Source organism: Chiloscyllium plagiosum, unplaced genomic scaffold (genome assembly GCF_037043375.1).
Source record: "Chiloscyllium plagiosum isolate Xiang-an unplaced genomic scaffold, Cpla_swu_hap1 HiC_scaffold_39, whole genome shotgun sequence".
NCBI lineage: Eukaryota > Metazoa > Chordata > Chondrichthyes > Orectolobiformes > Hemiscylliidae > Chiloscyllium > Chiloscyllium plagiosum.
This window is the reverse complement of record NW_028270177.1, coordinates 2,921,609-2,943,876: the sequence shown is the minus strand read 5'-3', so window position 1 is coordinate 2,943,876 and position 22,268 is coordinate 2,921,609. Positions and strand designations below refer to the sequence as shown.

The window sequence follows — 22,268 nt, the reverse complement described above, 5'->3', positions numbered from 1 at the left end:
GCACTAAGTTACTAAATGTTGACTGGGTTTTCGTCTTAGCATTGGTTATGGCACGTGTTAAAGCATTGAATCGTATGAGGTTTTTGTAACCTGATCCGTTGTAGGGAAGGACGATCTTTTCTGCATTTTATCTGATATTTGAGTTGGGGCGTTTGTTTTAAAAGAACATTAATAAGCATGGTAATTTTAAGTTCTGATGAAGGGCTTGTACCTGAAACGCCAATTCTCTTGCTCCTCTGATGCTGCCTAACCTGCTGTACTTTACTAGTAGTACACTCTCAACTCTGATCTCCAGCATCTGCAGTCCTCACTTTCTCGTGGTAATTTTAAGTGCAGTGCTCTATTGACAGGAGTGAGTATAGTTGTTGGATACTGGAATGTTTCAATTGAGCATTGTTGCGTCACTTGGGCCTGTCCTGTGGAAAGCACCCATGGTCCTGTCTCAACATCAACACTGAAGTACCAGGAATAAGTTGTGAGTTAGAATCTCTTGCAATGTGGAAGCAAAAAATTCAGTCCATTGAGTCCATACTAACCCTGAAAATGTGTTGCTGGAAAAGCGCAGCAGGTCAGACAGCATCCAGGGAACAGGAGAATCAACGTTTCGGGCATAAGCCCTTCTTGCCCGAAACGTCGATTCTCCTGTTCCCTGGATGCTGTCTGACCTGTGCTTTTCCAGCAACGCGTTTTCAGCTCTGATCTCCAGCATCTGCAGACCTCACTTTCTCCTCCATACTAACCCTCCCAGATTCCCCCCCCCCCCCCCCCAAACCATGCATTTCAAATGGCTACTCCACCTAGCTTATATATCCCTGGACACTATGGGCAATTTAGCATATCTGCTCTGCCTAATCTCTTTGGGAGGAAACCTGAGCCCCTGGATGAAATGCATGCAGGGATGGAGACTGCATTACTCCTCAGACACTTGCCTAAGAATGGAATCAAACCTGGGTCCCCAGTGAGGCAGCAATGCTAACCACTGTGCCGCCAGACTCCAATGTATCTCAATGGCTAACTTTAAATTTTACCTTTCAGGCTTGTGCTCGACCGTTAATAACAGTGTACAGTGACAAGGGAGAAGTATCAGGCAAAAATGTTGTTATGCCTGCTGTTTTCAAGGCTCCCATCCGGCCGGATATTGTGAACTTTGTTCACACAAATCTACGCAAAAACAGCAGACAGCCATATGCTGTAAGTGCAGATGCAGGTAAGATATTGGTTTTGTAAATTATACCATGTATGACGTACTGTGATCTTTTGGTTCATGTGCGTTCAAAATATTTTCCTCCTTTAAAAGCAAAAATGAAGTTGGTCCTGACTGTTGATTGGCATTAGTACTTTTGATGAGTAGCTGGGTAAGACATTAGAATGGCTCTGTGGCTGTCACTATTAACCAGTATCTCTTCATCCAGAGCTTAATTTTATGCTGCAGTCTGAAATTAAAAACAAAATGTAGGAATACTGCAGTTAGAAACATTTGAGGGTAGGAATTAGAGAGTTCAGAATAAAAGGGTCTCTGAAAAGTAACACTCTCCACAGATGCTACCTGTTCTGCATGTTTTTAGCAAATTCTAATTTATGGTTTCAACCAGATTGAATTTGGGGCATGCATTCTTACTGTGTAAATGGGGTTGAAAGTAAAATAGTGCTATTGCATTTGGAAACTTGACTTTTTAAAAAAGACATGCTGGAAATACAGGAACAATGGTGAAAGGAAAATTTTAAAAAGATGATTTGATAGACATTCAATACGCTCAAGGGAATAATTTGGGTATATATAAAATAGAGTAACTTCGATTATCCAACATGCAGTTAACTGAATTTTGGATTATCTGAATAAGATTGCAAGGGCTCGATGCTTGGCTAACTGTTATTTGGCATTCAGTTAACCGAATGAAATACCCCCCCCCCCCAATGTCCTTCGGATAATTGACATTCCTCTGTACTTTAGCAGTTTAGGACCAGGGAACATTAAATAGCAATTGATGTTGATTTATCAGTTAGAAATCTGAGGTTGATCAACTTTTGTAGCCAGTGATAGGTTAATGTAGTTCAGCTACAAACATCTCATTGTTAGAACAAGCTTGAAGGACTAAATGGTCTACTTCTGTTTCTATACCTCATGAAAGGAGAAGACAGGTGCCATGTTTAAGATTGAGTCAGGTAGACTAAAGGTGGGTGATGTTAAAACTTACCTGGAGTGTGGTTTGAATATGAAATTGACCTCTTTCGTCTGGGTGCATTTTAGAGATAAGCACAAGAAATAATAGGATAAAACAGGCTGAGATGGTGAGGGGTGGCACATTAACAAGGCATGAGGAAGTGATAAGAGTACCTGTTTTCAGGTTGCACAATCCTTGTGTAGGATTCATTTTGGTTTTCAACTTAGTGAATACTGAAAGTCCAGTACTTTTGGAAATTTGTGGCCTGTATAGTTTACTCAATGGTTTTGTTCGGAAACTTGCTCCATTGTTTATATCTGACCAATATTTATTTTTCAGGTCATCAAACTAGTGCTGAATCGTGGGGTACTGGCAGGGCTGTGGCTCGTATTCCCCGTGTACGGGGTGGTGGCACTCATCGGTCTGGCCAGGGTGCTTTTGGAAATGTATCCTATTTAACGTGTAAGATTAAATATTGCAAAGTGTAATGCGTACTCTTAATCTCACTTTCTGTTCTCCCCTTTTAAGCAGATGCTCATCATGTATGGTCCTGTTGCTATGATGGTGTAATTTGCGTCTTACGCTGTGCACAGCGGCAGTTGCCTTCTGTCATTATGCTGGTACAGGGAAATGACGAGCAATGAAGTCTGAGCAACATGGATGTCCAGAATTTATTTTTGGAAAGGTTATGCGCCTTAACCTACATTACAGATGTGCCGTGGTGGCCGTATGTTTGCTCCTACAAAGACCTGGCGCCGTTGGCACCGCCGAGTGAATGTGACCCAGAAGCGATATGCCATCTGTTCTTCTCTGGCTGCGTCAGCCCTCCCTGCTCTGGTCTTGTCAAAAGGTAAGATCAAATCACATCACATTTAATAAAAGCAGTATATTTTATTCCGATGCTTTATGGTTAGAACCCTATGGCATTTTGGTTCTTGAACCCCAAGGAACTGGGGAGGCTTTTTTTCTCTCGTCCCAATGACTTCCTTCATTGTTTCATGGTAAATGAAATAGAAGAGACTTTTGGAATTTGTGCAGTAAAACAGCATAAATAATTATGCAATGGATTTATATCCAGGCAACTTCTGAATCAAGTGAAAGTTCTCATCATGAGAATAATCAGTCTTGGAGATTTTCTTAAATGCTTTCTGTCAAAGTGAGTTCTAGAATAAAAACACAACTAGCAGGTTACTTGCACCTGCTTGAATTTGTCCTGATTTTGAAGTAGCTGGATTGGTGCTTTGAAGTACAAGTTTGCTATGATGCTGTAATTGTGTCTGATGCTGTGCACAGTGGCAGTTGCATTCCTGAAGAAGGGCATGTGCCCGATACGTCGAATCTTCTGTTCCCTAGATGCTGCCTGACCTGCTGTGCTGTTCCAGCAATAAAGTTTCAGTTCTGTTATTACACTGGTGCAGACATATGATGGTCATTTGGATCTGAGCAGCTCCTGATTGTGTTAATGGAGATTTTCAAATTTGAGTGACTGGGAATTTAAACCTTAGTCCACAAGGCCACTTGAGACCAGCAAATCTTTGTCACCCTTGCATCGTGGAGTTTTAAAGGCAGCCAGTTTATCCTATTGTGGTGATGCTAGCTTTTGGCATTTTTAATGTTCTTTTTAATCACGTTTCTGGTTTTTAAAAAAAGTTCATGTCTGAAAATCTGTTATATCTGATTCTAATCATCATAATTCATGTTATTGTCTGTAGCTTGAGACATTGAATGGGATTATTGTTTATGATTGGGCGTAGGTAGGAAATATTTTGCTTTGGCCAGTTATGGTTCTATCTTTGTCTTCCTTTTGGAGTCATCTCTGCAATTGATATGGGAAATTGGTTTCTGCTTTAAAAGTAATCTGACCAGATTTACAACTTCCTGCAGGTCATTGCATTGAGGAAATCCCAGAGCTCCCACTTGTGGTTGAAGATAAAATTGAGAGCTACAAAAAGACAAAGGAGGCTGTTTTAATGCTAAAAAAGCTGAAAGCCTGGAATGATGTCAAAAAGGCAAGCATTATTTTCATCTTTATCACAGTGATACGCTGCAAGAGAGGAAGAGATTTTACTTTTGGTCTGTGTTTCTGATAACTGACGATTTTGAAGATCTGATCTTAGCTGATTTTTCAGAAAAGCATGTGATTGCTATTTGTAATTAGTCAAAGGAGACTTTTTTTTCCTCTACAGGTTTATGCTTCCCGACGTATGCGTGCTGGCAAAGGTAAAATGAGGAACCGCCGTCGTATCCGGCGCAAGGGCCCGTGCATTATCTACAATGTGAACAATGGTGTTGTAAGAGCTTTCAGAAACATCCCAGGTAATTCTGTCTGGAGGGTTTGCAGTTTAGTGTCTGCTATGAGCAGGAGTGCACTCTGTTTTAGATTTTTGTTTACTGTGAATTTATTTATTAAATTCTCTTTAGGATCGGAAGAGTACCATTCAGTAACAAATTGACTTAAATACTCAGCAGTTACTGTTTGTTCTGGCTAGATTGATGGTATTCCACTTCTTGGTCTGTTTTTGAAAACGTGATAATTGAAGTTCAGACTTTAGTGGCAATAGTGGAGTCTTGTGTGCAATGGCTGGGATCATTTTTGTAAGCCTTTTGATATCTAAAGCTGTGTAAGAAACTTTTTAAAAAAGACTTTCTTTTCTGTGGCTCTGTTCATTCTGGTAGAAAACTGGTTTGTATACAGCCTCTCCATGTGGCATGGGTGAGTTTGTACTTGCAAAAAAAAAAATCCATTGTCGTCACTATTATATTGGCTTATTGCAATGGTAAGAAATTACTTGAATTGAAGGTAGACTATTTTCATTGAAGAATCTAATGTGCTTTAAATTGTCTGCTGTAGGCATAACTCTTCTCAATGTCAACAAGTTAAATATCCTAAGACTTGCTCCTGGTGGCCATGTTGGGCGATTCTGCATCTGGACAGAGAGTGCCTTTCGCAAGCTGGATGATCTATATGGAACTTGGCGCAAACCTTCCAAATTGAAGGTTGGATACAAGTAAGGCTCTGTGATACGATAAGAATAGGTTGGTGCAGTGAAGCTCCTCTTAATTAGTTCTTATGAATTGCCTTTTCAATTTCCTCCATTATCTATAGGAGCTGCTACTTTGCCAAAATGGCAAATGCACATATATGGGTATCCCACAGTAGTCCTGTCCTGTCATGTCTGATAAGCAGTTCATGTAACTCAGGAGGTCAGTGGCAGCACTTCCGCTCTGCTGAAATCATTGGATTTTCTTTTATCCCCTTGAGTGTAATTGGAGACATTTGTGACAATGATGAGATTCCACTTCATGGTCCGTGTTTTTGACTGTGAATGATATTGTTGGAAGTTCTGATTGTGACAAAAGCAGGAAGTTAAAATTAATACAGAATTATTATTTCAATGGTTCTCCACCAGAGGTTTTGTTTAACACTACTTTGAATTGAGAATTACTTTGGAATAACAGGGATACCTAATAAAACGCTAAATTTAAAAAAACTAAATGCTAAAAGTCTGAAACAAAACAGAATGCTGGAGAACCACCAACCTGGTAGCATCTGTGTAAAGGGAAACCATTGAATTCAGTAAGACTCTTTAGATTCTTCAGAATCCTCTGAAGAAGAATCCTATTAGATTCTATATGTAACTGTTTGCATTAAGTGTGTAACATTTTTATTTTTGCTTTCTGTTTAAAGCCAGCTGTGTTGTCCAAAATAGTGGCTTCTATTAGCATAGTCTTCCCTGAAATAATTCTAATAGTTTAATTTTTCTTTTTGTTCTTACTGTAACTGTTTGTTTTAATAATCCAATTCAGCCTTCCTATTCACAAGATGACAAACACCGATCTGAGTCGTATCATGAAGAGTCCGGAAATCCAGAAGGCTCTTCGTCCTCCAAAGTAAGTCGGAATGTTTCAGTTGGGAATCAATACAAGTTTTGGTGTTAGATTGTTAACTCTTCAGTTTTAGACAATGATGAGATTCCACTTCTAGGTCCGTGTTTTTGATACCTTATGATATTAGTGGAAGTTCTGATGTCTGAACTGTAACCTGGAGCAAAAGATGGGATCGTTGGAGGGTGAAGAGAGAACATTCAAAGGAAAGTTAGCTGAAATTTCAAACTAACCTGGCATGATCTGTCCTACCTGTGATTGCAATGACCTGATTATGCTGGTTTTTTTTAAGAGTAGCTGAGATAGTGTGCTGTTAAACTTTCCACTATGCTGACTCCTGTACTTTGTGTATCATTTTGTAAGGACTGTGCTGCTTTTCCTGTACCTCTTGTTTTACTGTCAATGATGTTTGCATTGGAAGCTGATGAGATTTTTCATGCTATCCGCAGCAAAAAGATTGAGCGCAGAGTCCTTAAGAAGAACCCGCTGAAGAACTTGAGGATCATGATGAAACTGAATCCATATGCCAAGACTGCACGGCGTCGTGCAATTCTCCTGCAGCAACGGAATGTAAGTATGGCCAATATACACATTGCTGCTCCATTATGGAGCTGCTTTCTGGGTTGGATGTTCAAAAATTGCAGGAAACATAGCCATTTTGAGCTTTGGCCTGTTTGAACTCTTTAGAGGGCATTAATAAATTGACAATAGTTGCACTGTGAAAATGTTGGGATTTATTAGTTTCCATTGTAGTTGTGTAGCCAGTATTGTCATTTTTAACACTTCAGAAAATCTTGCCAGAAAGTATGGGATAAAAGCTGGTTGCAAAATAATTTTGTTCTGAAGTTAGGGTGCTATAGCACGAGGTGGCTATGGTCATCTGTAAAAATGATGAGGTACAACAGGCCCCCCCTCCCCGCCAAAAAAAAGTCTGGTACAGATTTGTTTTCTAACTTTTGCCGAACCAGTTAGATCTAAGAATTTTTTATAAAGCTATATTTTAATGTTTGCTTTACTCTGACTACAGTGGACATTACATTAGTTACTTAAAATAGTGCAGGAATCCTTTGTAATCCATTTCCTGCCATAATCTCAAACATATTAATTATTGCAGCTCTGCATTTACATTTTTATGTAAGTGCTGCAGTTTCCGAAAATGAGTTGGTTGGGGGTGAATTGTTGATCTAACTTTGGTTTTTTTTTCCCCTCCTTTCAGCGCAAAGCCAATCTGGAAAAGAAGCAAAAGGCAGCAGCATAAACCTAAAGCTCCTGTATTAATGACACATGGGTTCAGTTTAAATAAAATTTATTTAAAATAAATGTTTATGCAGCCTTTCCTATTGAAGAGCTAGATCATTTTCATTAAGTTGTACTTAACATGCATTTTGGGCAAATCACGTTGAACTGGATTACTGATTTTTATATACTGTTCATTTTTATACAGTTCACTGGTTGAATCACATCAGACGTATTGCTAAACCGTTCAAGAGATGAGGAAATAACTTGAACTGGTTATTGGTCACTTATTTTTAGTGGTTCTGTTATAAAAAGCATCTTGTCACTTGGCAGATATAATCATAGAATGATACTGCATGAGTGGAAGCCATTTGGCCTTTCTTGCATGGTAAAAACAATGACTGCAGATGCTGGAAATCAGTGGTGCTGGAAAAGCACAGTAGTTCAGGCAGCATCTGAGGAGCAGGAAAATCAATGTTTCGGGCAAAAGCCCTTCATCAGGAATACAGGCAGAGTGCCTGCAGGGTGGAGAGATAAATGAGAGGAGGGTAGGAGTGGGGAGAAAGTAGCATAGAGTACAGTAGGTGGGTGGGGATGGTGGTGATAGGTCGGAGTAGATACGTGGAAAGGAAGATAGGCAGGTAGGACAAGTCATGGGGACACTGCTGAGCTGGGGTGGGGGAAGGGGAAATGAGGAAATTGGTGAAGTCCACATAGATGCTCTGGGGTTGAAGTGTTCCGAGGTGGAAGATGAGGCGTTTTTCCTCCAGGTGGTTAGGGAGCGGCAGTGAATGAGGCCTAGGACCTCCATGTCCTCGGCTGAGTGGAAGGGGGAGTTGAAATGTTGGGCCACTGGGCGGTATGGTTGATTGGTGCGGGTGTCCCAGAGATGTTCCCTAAAGCGCTCTGCTAGGAGGCGTCCAGCCTCCCCAATTTAGAGGAGACCGCATTGGGAGCAACGGATACAATAAATAATATTGGTGGATGTGCAGGTAAAACTTTGGATGTGGAAGGTGGCCTTGGATGGAGGTGTGGGTACAAGTTTTTTGCAATTCCTGCGGTGGCAGGGGAAGGTGCCAGGATGGCTTGTAAGGGGGGGGGGGGGGGGGGGGGTGTGGACCTGACCAGTTAGTCATGGAGGGAACGGTCTTTGCGGAAGGAGGAAAGGGGTGGGGAGGGAAATATATCCCTGGTGATGGGGTCTGTTTGGAGGTGGCAGAAATGTTGTCGGGTGATTTGATTTATGCGAAGGTTGGTAGGGGGAAGATTTGTTGATAGATATGTAAAACTAATTTCCTTCCACCCTTTCAGGCAGTGCAGACTAGAATGATCAGGTGTAAGAATTGGGGGATGGTGTTCTTGAAACTTGTATACTGATTTGGATCTACTTTTATTAACCTATCCAGTATAGAATTTTGAAAAGTTATTTTGTCTTAAATTTCTGGTCATTCTATTCCTTTTAATGTCCACTCTTAAATCAGTTGTGCAATAGTGTGGTGTTGCCAAGTCTGCTGTTAGTGTTCCTCATCACTACATTCTACCTTGTTGGAAAAGATTCTGGAGCCTGTCAATGTTTGTCCTGTTTGTTTAATGACACTATAAAGATGTCTTTTCTATTTGTAATGACTAAAAATGCCATGTTCTTCTAATTGATTTGCAAAGTAGCAAAATAAAGACAGACAGGGAAATTGTTTTAAGATCACATTAGATCATTTATTGCAACATCCGCTTAATAACTTTAGCAGGAACGCAGTTTGAAGAGGGTTCTGAATTACATTTTCTCACATTATACACAATTCTAGCAGTCAACAATATTTTCTTACACCATTTGTACTTAAAGAAAGATTGTCTCTCTGTCTGTCTCATTTAGTGTACTGCATATCTCTTGTCCCTGACATTTCCAGTTTGGTTTCCAGAATTTCTATGAAACAAAAATCTTGTATGAGTTGCCATCTGGCTGGGCATTTAACTGTTCATATTGAATAGTAGGTGGAGGCACTATAGTAATACAATTTTCCAGCTTTTGACAGATTACTAAGGTAGTGTCCCTATCTCTGAGATAGGACACCTGATTTCAAGTCTCTAGCTGCAATATCTATGAACAGTTGATTTGGTTGGGGGGTGAATTAACAGCTTGTTTGAGCTGCACCAGAGGGAAAGGAGTAGCCTGTGGAGCTGTGAAGGGTCCATATTTTGAGAGGGCTGCAAAATAACATTAAAGTATAAGGAGTGCTGTTGTGAATAGTGAGTGGACTTCAGTAAATGTTAATCCTAAGGACACTAGTGAGATCTGTGTACACCCACCTTACTGATTTTTCCCTAAATACTTCTGCCTTACATGGCAACACTCATTGATTTATAACTATTTATTTGGATCATGGTCTATTACACTTTTTTTTTAAATCCTTCAATCAAAAAGGTTTGAAACCTACTGAAATGGGATGTCAAGTTGTAAAATGGACTGGGATTCCCTGCTTTTACCCAGTCCCAGTATAGATCATAACAATTCTAGCTTGCGCTTTTATTTCATTGCTGCCTCTGACAATTTAGGAATGGGCTGAAATAGTAGCTGGGGAGAAATGTTTTTGAATTCCACAATTGATTTATTTTGGCACATTAGAGTAGCAAGGCTGGGTTAATGATTATCTGGTTCTTGTGTAAATCCATTCTGCTACTAATAGTAATGTTTGAATACTGACTTAAACTGGTTGACAAAAATGTCAAATGAAATTGCAGACTCAAAGGGTGGCACTGGAAAAGCTCATCAGGATGAAGGGCTTATGCCTGAAACATTGACACCTGCTCCTTGCATGGAGCCTGACCTGCTAAGCTTTTCTAGTGCTACTCTCCAGTACCTAGAGTCTTCACTTTCTCCTAATTGCACCCAAATGGTGAGCCAGGGCAACTTTCACATGAGAATTTGATGAATAGTTGCATGTTTTTATGGAGTGAGAAGTTCTGTTATGTTGGTAATTCCTGTTGAAGTGTGAATTTAATTTAACCCCAATGCAGTTACTGTTCACTGGTACTGAAGAGATTGAATATCTGTCATTAAGATATGCTGTAGCTGATTTAGGGTGAGCAGAACACCGGTTGCTCACTTGTAAATCACATTAATAGAAGAAAATCGCATGTTGCGGTAGTGTTTAATATTAAAGTTGTTTTGACATTGCCAGATGAAGTAATAACTGTCTACTTTGCAAAAGATATACTACTAACAATGATTTGATTTTTATTTCTAAGTACTATTTACCCCATGTATCCTGAGGAACTAAATGCATCCATGATTCTCAAAATTAATGTGAAAATGGAGTTGACACTGAGAACAAATCAGCCAGTCCAGGATGCTATTCTGAATGTTAAATTGTACACTTGTCACAGCTTCCATTTTATAATCCACTCAAAATTCCAAAAGTTTGAACATTTCATATGCTGTCTGATATTATAATATACCACTAACAACCAAGTGACCAAATGAGTTTCTACTAGGTTTGTAATCAAGGTTAAAGCAGCACTCTAGTTTTGGCACAATCCTGTTGGGCAGGGGGAAAAAAAACCAAATGTGCAGCCTAATCAATATCTCCAGTGTGCAGTGAGATCAACATGAAATGAGTTACTCCATACTTTAAATTGACTGCTGTAATTTGTAAGCACATCCATATGCAGCCTTTCACTTTCTCAAACACTCCAACAGTCTTTTGTCCTTTGCTGTTCCTCAGACTTTATAAAGCACTTGTTCATTTTATTGCTCTCCTGACTTGACCTCAATGTTTTGAGACAATGTTGCCATTTGCACTTCCATCTTTTATTTCACTTGTCCTATGACCATCACACTTTTGCACTCTATCAGTACTTTTTAAAAATCTCATGTCTCTGATCCTATTAGACTTTCCCTATCACTTCTCACCTGTCTCTTTAAATTCCTTTTAGTCTGACAAACCCTGAAATATTAACTTGTCTTTAGGCAGTATTTGTAAAGAAATTTGTAGTTTCTGCATATGTTCTGTGATCTGGTCTTTGCTTAAGGCTGTTAAAGAAGTGATGGTATAGTAATGTGACTTGCAGATATAGCATCCTGACCACTGGGACAGAGGTCCATGCTCCAGTTCCACCTGTCTCAGAATGGTGACATTTCTGAACAGGATGGTTCAAAATAACCTGGTGTTGAGAGATTTTAAACTTAGTTATCGTCCAGCAGGTTTATTTGGAAGTATAAGCTTCCAGAGCACTGCTCCTTCATTAGTTACCTGATAAAGCAGCAGTGCTCTGAAAGCTAGCACTTCAAATAAACTTGTTGGACTATAACCTGGTGTGAGATTCTTAAACTTTGACCAGCCTAGTCCAACACTGGCACCTCCACATCAAAAATAAGGCAGTTAAAACTATCAGTCATCCTGTAGACAGTGTAGTGATTATAATTACCAGTAATCCAGAGGCTCAAGATAATGCTCTAGGGTACACGTTCAAATCCCACCATAGCTAGTGAAATAAAGAATTGAAAACTTAACTTAATATTGGTAGTGGTGATCATGAAAGAACAAATTATAAATACCTATTGAGAACCCAATGTCATTTGTGGGAGGAAATTTACCATATCTAGTGTAAAAGTGAGTCCAAGACCACAGCACTGGTGGACTTCTAGCCTGTTTTCTTCTGGATTGACAACAAATGCTGGCCTTGCAGGGACTGCGCTGGACAGGGACTTTCAAATGCGATAGGCAAGATTCTAAACTTTGTTTGATTCTGATTAATGTGGGCTTAATTCTTTCAGAGCCTGCACCTTTCAACAAGGACTTTGCATATGGTTTGAATCAGATCAGCTTGTGTTATGAAAATTAAATAGAATTTAATTCCTTGCTGGTCTTAAAACAATTTTAATCCTTTACTGTCTTTGTTGGATGTTGTATTCAATATCTTCCCCAGTGGTCAACAAAAGTCTTCGCCTTGCCCTACCCACTCCAAACCTCAAGGGAGTTCCTGCTGGCAATTAATAAGTTCCCCAATTGGACTGTTCAGGGCAAATCATTGGTGGAATAAAGGGAAAGTATTGAGCAAATGAATGGTCCTTCTGTTTGTATGAAGGACGTAATAGAAATCAGGGAAAATGTAATTTTAATCTGTTCTGGTTTCTCAATTGCGGTGAGTTGTATACAAATAAATTAGGGTTCCTGACCATTGAAGGGAGGGCAGCACATCTTTAAAAGGATGGAATTTAACCCTGAGCATAGTGGGATGTCTCCACAATCATCCACTAAATCGGGCGATACAGAATGGTTTTCTGTTGATCAAAGAATTCTCTTTTAGCTCCACTAAAAACTATGGGTTCCTATTGACAAATTCTAATGATTTGAGCAGCAGTTAAAATTGGCATTTTTTTTTTAAAACAGACACCTTTCCTTTAAAAGTGAAAGTACATTTTTAAAATTATTTACGGGACAGAGGGATATTGATGAGGTAATGTTAGCAGAAACATCCATCAATTTGCTGCACAAAGAGCAGACATTTAGCAGCTTGTGCGACTACACAGTAGGAGTATGCGTTGGTGTACTTGGCTGCTTCAGGCCAATAGTCGTGCACAGCCAACCTGCGAAATCCACCTCTTCCGCCTCTGATCGTTTGATGAAAGCATGAGCCTGCCACAAAATAAGACACTGATCATTAGAGTGATGCAGCATAGGAACAGGCACTTTGGCCCAACCTGTCCATATCAAACACTTAACTAAACTACTCCCATTTCCCTATGTTAAGTGTTTGCTATCAATATAAAGCTGTCCAAAGTGGTGCACCTTGTGTCTTTCACTGTGTCTCACACCTATACACACACACCATGGGTGCTGGGGCAAAAATAAGCACTACTGCACTTAGGTGGTAGTGTGGGGGTTAAAAATAAAATTAAAATAAACAGGAGTGACTGCACAAAGAAGAAAAAAAAAAGCTGTCCAAATATCTTAAATGATGGAATTATACCAGCCCCAATCACTTCCTCTGGCAACTCATTCTGTACCATATATGCACCACTATCTGTTAAATGGGACCTGATGGTTCTATTTAAATCCTCCCCGTCCCCTTAATGTAAGGTTTTGGATTCCCCTACCCTGGGGGGGAAAAAAAAGACCTTTGATTATTCACCTTGTCTATGTCATGATTTTAATGAACCTCTAAGGTCACCTTTCAGCCTCCTACACTAAAGGAAAAGTAGTCCTAGCCCATCCAACTTTGGTAACTTCCTCGAAAGGGTACAAAACAGAATTACTAGTTTAACATCCATCCTAAACAAGATAACCAGAATTATGCACAGTACTCCAAATGCATCCTTACCAATGTCTTGTATGCCTATAACTCGACATCCTAAACGTCGATTTCGCTGCTCCTTTGATGCTGCCTGAACTGCTGTGCTTTTCCAGCACTACTAATCCAGAATCTGGTTTCCAGCATCTGCAGTCATTGTTTTTACCTCGTTGATTTTAACCCTACTGCGAATCCTCTTGCAAGGATGCCTGCCTTGAAGAAGTTTTCCTCCTCTCTACAAGAATCTCCGAGTCCCTCTCCCACTGCAACTCTATGCTATTTTCTCCCCACCCCCACCCTCCTCTAGCTTATCTCTCCACGCTTCAGGCTCACTGCTTTTATTCCTGATGAAGGGCTTTTGCCCGAAACGTCGATTTCACTGCTCCTTGGATGCTGCCTGAATTGCTGTGCTCTTCCAGCACCACTGATCCAGAATCCTAACTCCTGTACTCAGAGCTCTGACAAATGAAGACATGTCAAATATCATCATCATTACCCTGTCTGTGTTGCCACTTTCCAAGGAACTTATGTACCCGCACCCCGAGGTTTCTCGGTTCAACAACACTCCCAAGGGCCCTACTATTACATGTACAAGTCTTGCCCTGGTTTATCTTAGCAAAATGCAACACAATTAAACTCCATCTGCATTCCTCAACCTCCTGGCCCAATTGATCAAGATCCTGTTGTACTCTGAGATAACCTTCACTGTCCACCAATTTTGCTGTAATCTGTAATCTTACCAACCATGCCTCCTATAATCTCATCTACATACAAAATGTTTGTTTATACAAAATGACTATGATCCTTGTGGCACAGTGCTGGTCACAGGCCTCCAGTTTGAACAACAATCCTCTACTACCATCATGCCACCTACCAGCAAACCAATTTTGTATCTAATTGGCTATCGCTCCCTGGATTTCATGTGATCTAACCCTACTAACCAGTCTACCATGCAGAACTTTGGCAAATGCTTTGTTAAAGTCCATGTAGGCAGAAGCATAATTTCTTCAAAAAGCTCAAATCATATTTGAGAAATAGTTTCCCATGCACAAAGCCATGTTGACTATCCCTAATCGGCCCTTAACTTTCCAAAAGCATGCAGATCCTGTCTCAGGATACCCTTCAACAACTTATCCAGCGACGTTAGTCTCAATGGTCTGTAGTTCCCAGGCTTTTCCTTGAAGTCTTTCTTAAATAATTAGCCACCCTCCAATACCTCACCCATGGTTGTTGATGATACAAATATCTTTGCTAAGGGCCCCACAATTTCTTCCCTAGCTTCCCACAATGTCCTAGGATACACTTGATTAGATCCCTGGAATTTATCTTCCTTTTGTGCATTTTAAGACCTCCAGCACAACTTGTGAGATGTGGACTCTTTCCAGTTATCACTATTTACTTCCCTGAGTTCCCTAGCTTCCATGTCTTCACACTAAATCTCAATGAGAGATATTGGTTTCAGATCTCATCTGTTTACTGTGACTCCACACATACTGTTGATTTTAAAGGGGCCCTATTCTCTCCCTAATTACTCTTTTGCCCTTCATAAATTTATATAATCTCTTTGGGAGTATCTCCAGCCTGATTTAGATGTGCATTGACTCAGTAACAATTCCAGAATGGCAAAGTCCTGGAGTACCTAACAGTGTTGTGGGAGTACATACACCAGAGACTATAGCAGCTCACAAAAGCATGGAGGGCAAGTCAAGCTGAGCAAGAGATATTGGCTTTGCCAGCATTAGCAAATCCCCAGGATCTTTTATCCTTCTAAATCAAATCAAATCAAATGCAGAGCACTGAAGGGGTTCATTACATCTTGTGGCACGGTGGTAGTGACCCTACCTCTTGGATAGGAAGTAGATGATCAAATCCCACCTGCCCTGGAGGTGTGTCATAACATACAATAGGTGGATTAAAATAATTTAGAGGTTATCATTTGACCCACTGTGACTGTGCCAGCACTTCCCTCAACCTTGTATTGTTTTCATTTTCAAGTTTAAGTCCAAGCAGCAGCTTTCACTGTCGTTTTTCAGAATGGTTTCAGGGATGAGGAACTTCCATTAGATGGACAGATCAGAGAAGTTGGGACAAGGGGGTTTTCCTTGAAGGAAGGAAGTTGAGAAATTTGATAAAGTATTCAAAATCATAAGGAGTCTGGCCAGAGTGACTAGGGACAAACTTTTTATTGATTGGAGAGAGAACACATTTAGAAAGAAACAATGGAGACCTGAAGGAAACCGCTCTCATGTGGCAAGAGATCAGGATCTGAAATTGATTTCCTGAGAACCTGAAGGATTTAAATGGGAATTTGATTATTTTCAGAAAAGGAGGCATGTGTAAAGATGCAACGGTGGTGCTGGGTGAATTGCTCCTTTGGACAGCTGATGCAGACATGGTGGGTAGCAAGGCCTGTTGTGTTGTAACACATGCTAAGATTTTTCCTGCAGGGATTCCAGAACCCCCAGTCCTTTAACCGGTTTCCTTAAAATTTGTCTCCTGGTTACCAACATGTCCCAAGGAAATTTCTTCCATCCTTTCCTATCAAAACCAAATCATGAAAACACCATTTGGGTAATTACCTTTTGTAAGGATTACAACCAACCAGTGAGATCCTTGGCTAATGAGGCATCACATTTGAGCCCAGTGCTATCCTTACCCAATATCTCTGAATTAAGAGTAGGTTTAAACCCTACAATTGTTAACTTTAAAGAATCAATGACCAACACCTCCCACTAAGTTCCCACCCCCAGGAGAGAGTCTCTAAGCCATGGACGGAGGGTAAACTAACAGAACAGACCAAAGGATCACTGCTCACAATTACCAAAGAAAGTGCCTGTATATTTATTTTTTAAAAAAAGTTTTGTTATGAATGACAACTTTGTAATTTTTACTTGTAACTTGATCCAAAAACCAAAATCAGCAAAAGATCAGTGACTCACTCACCATAAGCTGCTTCAGGTCTGCTCTTTCCGCAGGATTCTTTATCAAACTTTAAAAAAAAAATTAAAGACGTTGTCAGATGTTAAACAAAAATCAGAATCCCTACAGTGTAGATCAGGCCATTCAGCCCACCCAGATATTGGCGTGGCAGGTTCTCCCCTGCTGTTCTCTGCGTACTTTAAGCTGCCAGAGAGACAGGCACTGATACAAGGACAGGTTTCTCTGAAGAGAAGAAACTAGTGGATCTACCTTTGAGTGACCTGACACTGACCGTGGGAGCCGACTATCATGACTTCAGATGGTGTCACAGAAAAGTTGAAACAAATGCATGGCATTAGAAGAAACAGGAAGTATCTGAACAGATATAAAGGTTTTAACATATCCTGTTGGGAGTAAAGCATTGACTGGGCACCACATCAACCAAACCAATTTTTGCAGCTGACTTGTAGGTTTTTGTTTAAAGAAATATCTTTGTCTGAAAACTAAAGTAAAACTAATTTCTTCCACTTAAGATAGAGTTTAGTCAACACATACTGAAGAACCTTACGTACCTATTGAATAACGAGAAAAAAAAAGGACACGATCTGTCTTATTGAAGGAAACGGTCTGAATGTCATCTCCCCTGCATGGACAGGAATGTGGTAATTACCAGACATTGAATGGGCAGCTCTATCACATTGGAGTCCAAAAATGGTGAGTCTAAGTCCCACTCCAGAGATTTCAACACAGAATTCAGGCCGGACTCTCCAGTGCTGTTCTATGCAGATTTTATCAGAATGATTCAAAAAGCTCATTTGCCCTTTCAGATGGATCTAAATAGCCACATGTTACAGTTTTGAAGAACAGGAGTGCGTTCACTCTGTCTCAGCCAATATTTATCCCTCAACCAGTTTTACTAAAACAAACTTTCTGCTCATTATATTGTTGATTACAGGAATTTACTGTGTTCAGTTCAACTGCTGTGTTCCTTATGTTACAAACAAAGTATGTAAATGCCTTGCAGTATCCAGGGGTTGAGAAAGGTCTTCTCTATAAATCTGAACTATCAACATCCTTTCTCCCCCAGCACTCTCCTCTACCCTCCAACTACTGCATAAATGCAGTCTCTCCACACTTCATGTCAGCCCTGAAGACAGTAGCTTGCTTTCTGTCCATGGAAGCTGCCTGACCCTCTGATCGCCAGCATTTTTGTTTTCAGTCTCTGTAAATGTCTCATCCCCAGCTTTTCTTCAACTCATGTAATGCTGGTGTCTAACCACTGGAGGGAGGTATCGGCTACCGAGGGGACACTATTGTGCATTACATCTTTCTACTTCAAGTTTTCATTCAAATTCTAACCACAAAACTGGAGATAAGGAATGTCAAGCAGATTACTGGCCTGTAGTTTGGGAGGAATTTTCCTGACTCTACAGTTTCAGCTGTATTAATTTGCATTTGACAGAGTTTACAGCAGAGAAACTGACCTTTAGACCTATTGAGTGCCTGCCTTTGTTGGTTCATGTGTTTTACTCTCTCCACTTCAACTCAAATCTATCAACACTAAATGTTTCCTTCCTTTCCCCTCCTTTTTAAAAAAAATCTCAAATCCTTTTAAAGCATCCAAATTAGTCACCTAAACTTTTTCTTGAAGAGTTTTACAAGATGGTTTTCCTAAACTTACAATGTCTAAGTGAGAATTTTAATTAATAGGATTATTTCATTCCTCCAAAGTTCTCCCCATGGACATCAGAAAGACAACTTAATCCCAGGCCATCGTATGCTCCTAGAGATTTCTGATTCAATGCATTCACTTGACATGTGTGTCACTGGCTAGGCCAGCACTTATTGCCCACCCTCGGTAAGGCTAGATAAGGAAAGCAGTTTCCTTAAAAATGACATTAGTGAACCAGGTACATTTTTCTGACAAACAACAATGGTTTCATGGTCACTATTAAAACTCTTAATTCCAGATTTTTATTGAATTCAAATTCCACCATCTACCATGGCAGGATTTAAATCTGAGTTCCCAGAACATTTTCCTGGGTTTTTGGATTAATAGACCAGCAGTGATACCACTGGACCATCACCTCCCTTGCAGTGGGCAACACTCAGGTAAGACCCTTCCCTTTTCTCTCCTCCCTTCCAATGGGATTACACATCCTCAGAGCACAGCTAAAACTGTGAACTTACTACAGAGAAACATGATCCTAGAGTTGCTGTTCCGTATTGTCCACACTGATGGGCTTTGCAAACATATTTCCTTATGGATCTGCCACTCCACCATTCGTGCAAGAATCTCCAGAGGGACTGTCCTGAAAGTCAGGGGCACATGTCAACATGCGCAGATTGGATGATGCAAGCAGCATGGAACAGCTCAGCATCAAAATCCCTGGTTTCTCAACATATCTGACTGACCTGAACGCATTGTCAAACTGCTTGTAAAAAGACCAGAACATTAGGTTTATATATTTGTCTGAGACAACAAGAACAACAACAATGAAAGTCATTCATTGCCTGTGAACCTCTGTACTTTTTCTGGGATGTCATACACTCAGATGTACAGCACGGAAACAGACCCTCCGATCCAACCCGTCCATGCCGACCAGATATCTCAACACAATCTAGTCCTGCCTGCTAGAACCCAGCCCATATCCCTCCAAACCCTTTCTACCCATCCAGATGCCTTTTTAATGTTGCAATTGTACCAGCCTCCACATCCTCTGGCAGCTCATTCCATACCCGTACCACCCTCTGCATGAAAAGGTTGACCCTTAGGTCTCTTTTATATCTTTCCCCTCTCACCCTAAACCTATGCCCTCTAGTTCTGGTCTCCCCGATCCCAGGGAAAAGACTTTGTCTATTTATCCTATCCATTCCCCTCAATTTTGTAAACCTCTATAAAGGTCACCCCTCAGCCTCTGACGCTCCAGAGAAAAACAGCCCTAGCCTATTCAACCTCTCCCTATAGCTGAAATCTTCCAACCCTGGCACCATCCTTGTAAATCTTTTCTGAACCCTTTCAAGTTTCACAACATCTTTCCAATAGGAAGGAGACCAGAATTGCATGCAATATTCCAACAGTGGCCTAACCAATATCCTATACAGCCGCAACATGACCTCCCAACTCCTGTACTCAATACTCTGACCAACAAAAGAAAGCATACCAAACACCTTCTTCACTATCCTATCTATTCACTTTCAAGGAGCTATGAACCTGCACTCCAAGGTCTTTTTGTTCAGCAACAGCAGGTCCTTCTTTCACCATCACTTCAACTTTGACAGAACAGCAATGTTTTCTTTGGTAGAAATAGAACATGGATCGATTCTACTCAGGAGTCCTGTTGAAAGTTGATCAGTGAGAAACCTTCCCAGGGATTCCTACAATGGTTCTCTGCCAGAGTCTCTCACTGCCTGTGAGGGAAGTGTGCGGTCAGTCCAGAGAAACATACCCCAAGTGAAGTGACCCATTAGGTCACAGAGCCACCATTTCTGCCAGGAGCACGGGGCTTTCATTATCAAAAACTCACTCACCGGCATTAATAACTCACTCACCATGCATTCACAAAGTCTTGAAATTCTTCACTAAATACTCCAGTTGGCAATTTAGGAGGTGGCTGTAAATGCAACAGATTAATAATTTGATAAACAAATAGAGAAATGGATAGAAACAACACAATTTGCAGCTAACATGGGCACAAAGTATGTTAGAAAGACAGCAAATTGACAATGTGTGGTATTCCCGACACCAAAGACATTAAAACTTTGAAATTCTGCAGCAGTTCAAATCTTCATGATCATTCTATTTATAGCTGGCCAATAACACTCATTTGTATATTGGCCATATCAGTGAGCAATGCCATGGGTGACCTGCACATATCCATAGGGAAAAGCACCTGACAAACATGTCCAATCGCTATCTACAGTGGGCAAAGACAAATAGGAGAAGGTCATTCAGCCCCTCAACCCTGTGCCATTATTCACTGGGATCTTGGGGGATCTGCACCTTAAATGGTATTTATTTGCGCTGGCACAATATTCCTTAACCAGTAAAAAGGTGATCCATTTCAAAGTGAAAAGACCCCAAACTGCCATCATCCACACTTTTTTTATATTTGAATCTGGATTAACTTTTCATTGCCAGTGAGTCAGAGTATCCGTCTGCTTATAGTAGATCTACTAGAATTCAGGCAGCAGCTAAATGCTGTCCAAGATAGAATTTTATTGGAAAAGAAAATTCATATAGACTATGGGGCATCCATGCTGCCTGATCCCTTTAAACCACATTAAGGGGCAGTGATCTGGCTATAATTTGACAGAGGTGTCAGAGAACTGCAGGACAGCTAATAGGGAATAACCAGGGAGCTACAGATCATTGATAGGGAAATGACTACTGGAGAAAATTCTGAAATTGAGAATTATCTCTGCTTGGAGAGGCAAGATTTGATCAGTGATAGTCAGCACAACTTTGTCAGAGTGAAGTTGTGCCTAAAACATTTGAGTCAATCCTGTTATTCAATTTTAGATGGAGTGGGTGGAAGGCAGTTCTTCATGTGGACTAACAGAGAGTTGGGTTGAATGATTGTAATCATTGTACAATCTCAGCAACCAGTCTGTTCCTGAGTGAGAATCACGGTGTAAAATAAAAACGAGACTCACAACACAACCTAGTTCAGTGAAAGGCAGAAGATGGGAATGGGACTGACCTCATTCACAATGTAATCCAACAATTCGAATATTGCCATTGGAGGTCGACAATCACCACCAAAAGCTGCAAAGAGAATGGATCGATTCAAACAGACTGGAGGGGAGTGTGGAATTCTGCTTTGACAAATTGTTTAATTCAACAACTGACCGAATTAATCCTAGCACTCTGCATTCCAGTGCTCCATTACCCCAGCAATACAGTTCCACTGTACCCCAGTATTCCATTACCCTAGCGATACAATCCCACTGTACCCCAGTATTCCAATACCCTAGCGATACAATCCCACCGTACCCCAGTATTCCATTACCCTAGCGCTACAATCCCACCGTACCCCAGTATTCCATTACCCTAGTGATACAATCCCACCGTACCCCAGTATTCCATTACCCTAGCGATACAATCCCACCGTACCCCAGTATTCCATTACCCTAGCGATACAATCCCACCGTACCCCAGTATTCCATTACCCTAGCGATACAATCCCACCGTACCCCAGTATTCCATTACCCTAGCGATACAGTTCCACTGTAACCTAATATTCTGTTACCCCAGCAATACAGTCTCACTGTACCCCACTATTCCTTTTTAGCCTAGTGATACAGTCCCACTGTACTCCAGTATTCCGTTACCCCAGCAATATAGTCCCACTGCAACCCAGTAGTCTCTAACTTAAAAGATTTGAATTTCTTTGTGAATGATGTGAAATGAGTAAACAACTGAAGCTCACAACTCCCTGGACGTCCTGAAGGTTGAGGGCTTGACTCGGAGGATGAAGGGTCCTCTCCCACGTGACAGCCAAAGATCTGTTCGAGCTCCTTAGCATCAGGTGGAGGAATTGGATACCTTCCAATGGCCATCTCCACCAGAGACAGCCCCATACTCCAGATATCGGATTGAACAGAATAATGTGTCCCCTGGAGTCTTTCAGGCTGAGAAACAAGTCAAAATATAGAAGCAGTGAGGGGAGTTTCCAGACTCTTAGCAACAACATTCTGCCCCTTGTGCCTCTGCTGGCTCTGAAAGAGCGTTCTCATTTCTCCCACTGCACTGTTCTTTCCTCAAAGTCTTGCAAA

At 40.8% G+C, this 22,268-nt stretch overlaps 2 protein-coding genes and 3 non-coding genes across 5 annotated transcripts in view; 4 read left to right on the top strand and 1 right to left on the bottom strand.

The window, feature by feature from the left end:
- The first annotated feature begins 954 nt into the window (after nt 1-954).
- On the top strand, nt 955-7,382 carry rpl4 (ribosomal protein L4). The gene is made up of 9 exons (XM_087981456.1): nt 955-1,207; nt 2,502-2,608; nt 2,874-3,012; nt 4,047-4,171; nt 4,349-4,478; nt 5,014-5,170; nt 5,970-6,053; nt 6,497-6,617; nt 7,264-7,382. Exons 1-9 carry the CDS (start codon nt 970-972, stop codon nt 7,303-7,305), a joined length of 1,143 nt encoding a protein of 380 aa, XP_087837582.1. The 5' UTR covers nt 955-969; the 3' UTR covers nt 7,306-7,382.
- Nucleotides 2,717-2,816, top strand: LOC122541140 (small nucleolar RNA SNORD16). Its single transcript, XR_006309531.1, has one exon. It is a non-coding gene; the product is annotated as a small nucleolar RNA SNORD16 (small nucleolar RNA).
- LOC122541139 (small nucleolar RNA SNORD18) lies at nt 5,443-5,514 on the top strand. The gene has a single exon (XR_006309530.1). It is a non-coding gene; the product is annotated as a small nucleolar RNA SNORD18 (small nucleolar RNA).
- Nucleotides 6,123-6,193, top strand: LOC122541138 (small nucleolar RNA SNORD18). Its single transcript, XR_006309529.1, has one exon. It is a non-coding gene; the product is annotated as a small nucleolar RNA SNORD18 (small nucleolar RNA).
- A 1,589-nt stretch (nt 7,383-8,971) lies between the features above and the next one.
- Nucleotides 8,972-22,268, bottom strand: part of map2k1 (mitogen-activated protein kinase kinase 1) — a 60,029-nt gene continuing 46,732 nt past the window's right edge. Inside the window, exons 7-11 of the mRNA XM_043677090.2 lie at nt 21,923-22,124; nt 21,194-21,258; nt 20,043-20,104; nt 16,515-16,560; nt 8,972-12,916 (exon numbers count right to left, since the gene is read on the bottom strand). Coding sequence (XP_043533025.1) covers nt 12,803-12,916; nt 16,515-16,560; nt 20,043-20,104; nt 21,194-21,258; nt 21,923-22,124 — 489 coding nt within the window. The 3' untranslated portion in view covers nt 8,972-12,802. The remainder of the gene's footprint in view (nt 12,917-16,514; nt 16,561-20,042; nt 20,105-21,193; nt 21,259-21,922; nt 22,125-22,268) is intronic.

What these genes read in the sequence shown, in the direction of transcription:
- rpl4 (XM_087981456.1), top strand. Translation starts at nt 970, where the DNA reads ATGCTAACCACTGTGCCGCCAGACTCCAATGTATCTCAATGGCTAACT. An exon ending in TGCTGTAAGTGCAGATGCAG is followed by an intron (nt 1,208 to 2,501) that starts GTAAGATATTGG and finishes TTTATTTTTCAG; the next exon opens with GTCATCAAACTAGTGCTGAA. An exon ending in TGCTCTGGTCTTGTCAAAAG is followed by an intron (nt 3,013 to 4,046) that starts GTAAGATCAAAT and finishes AACTTCCTGCAG; the next exon opens with GTCATTGCATTGAGGAAATC.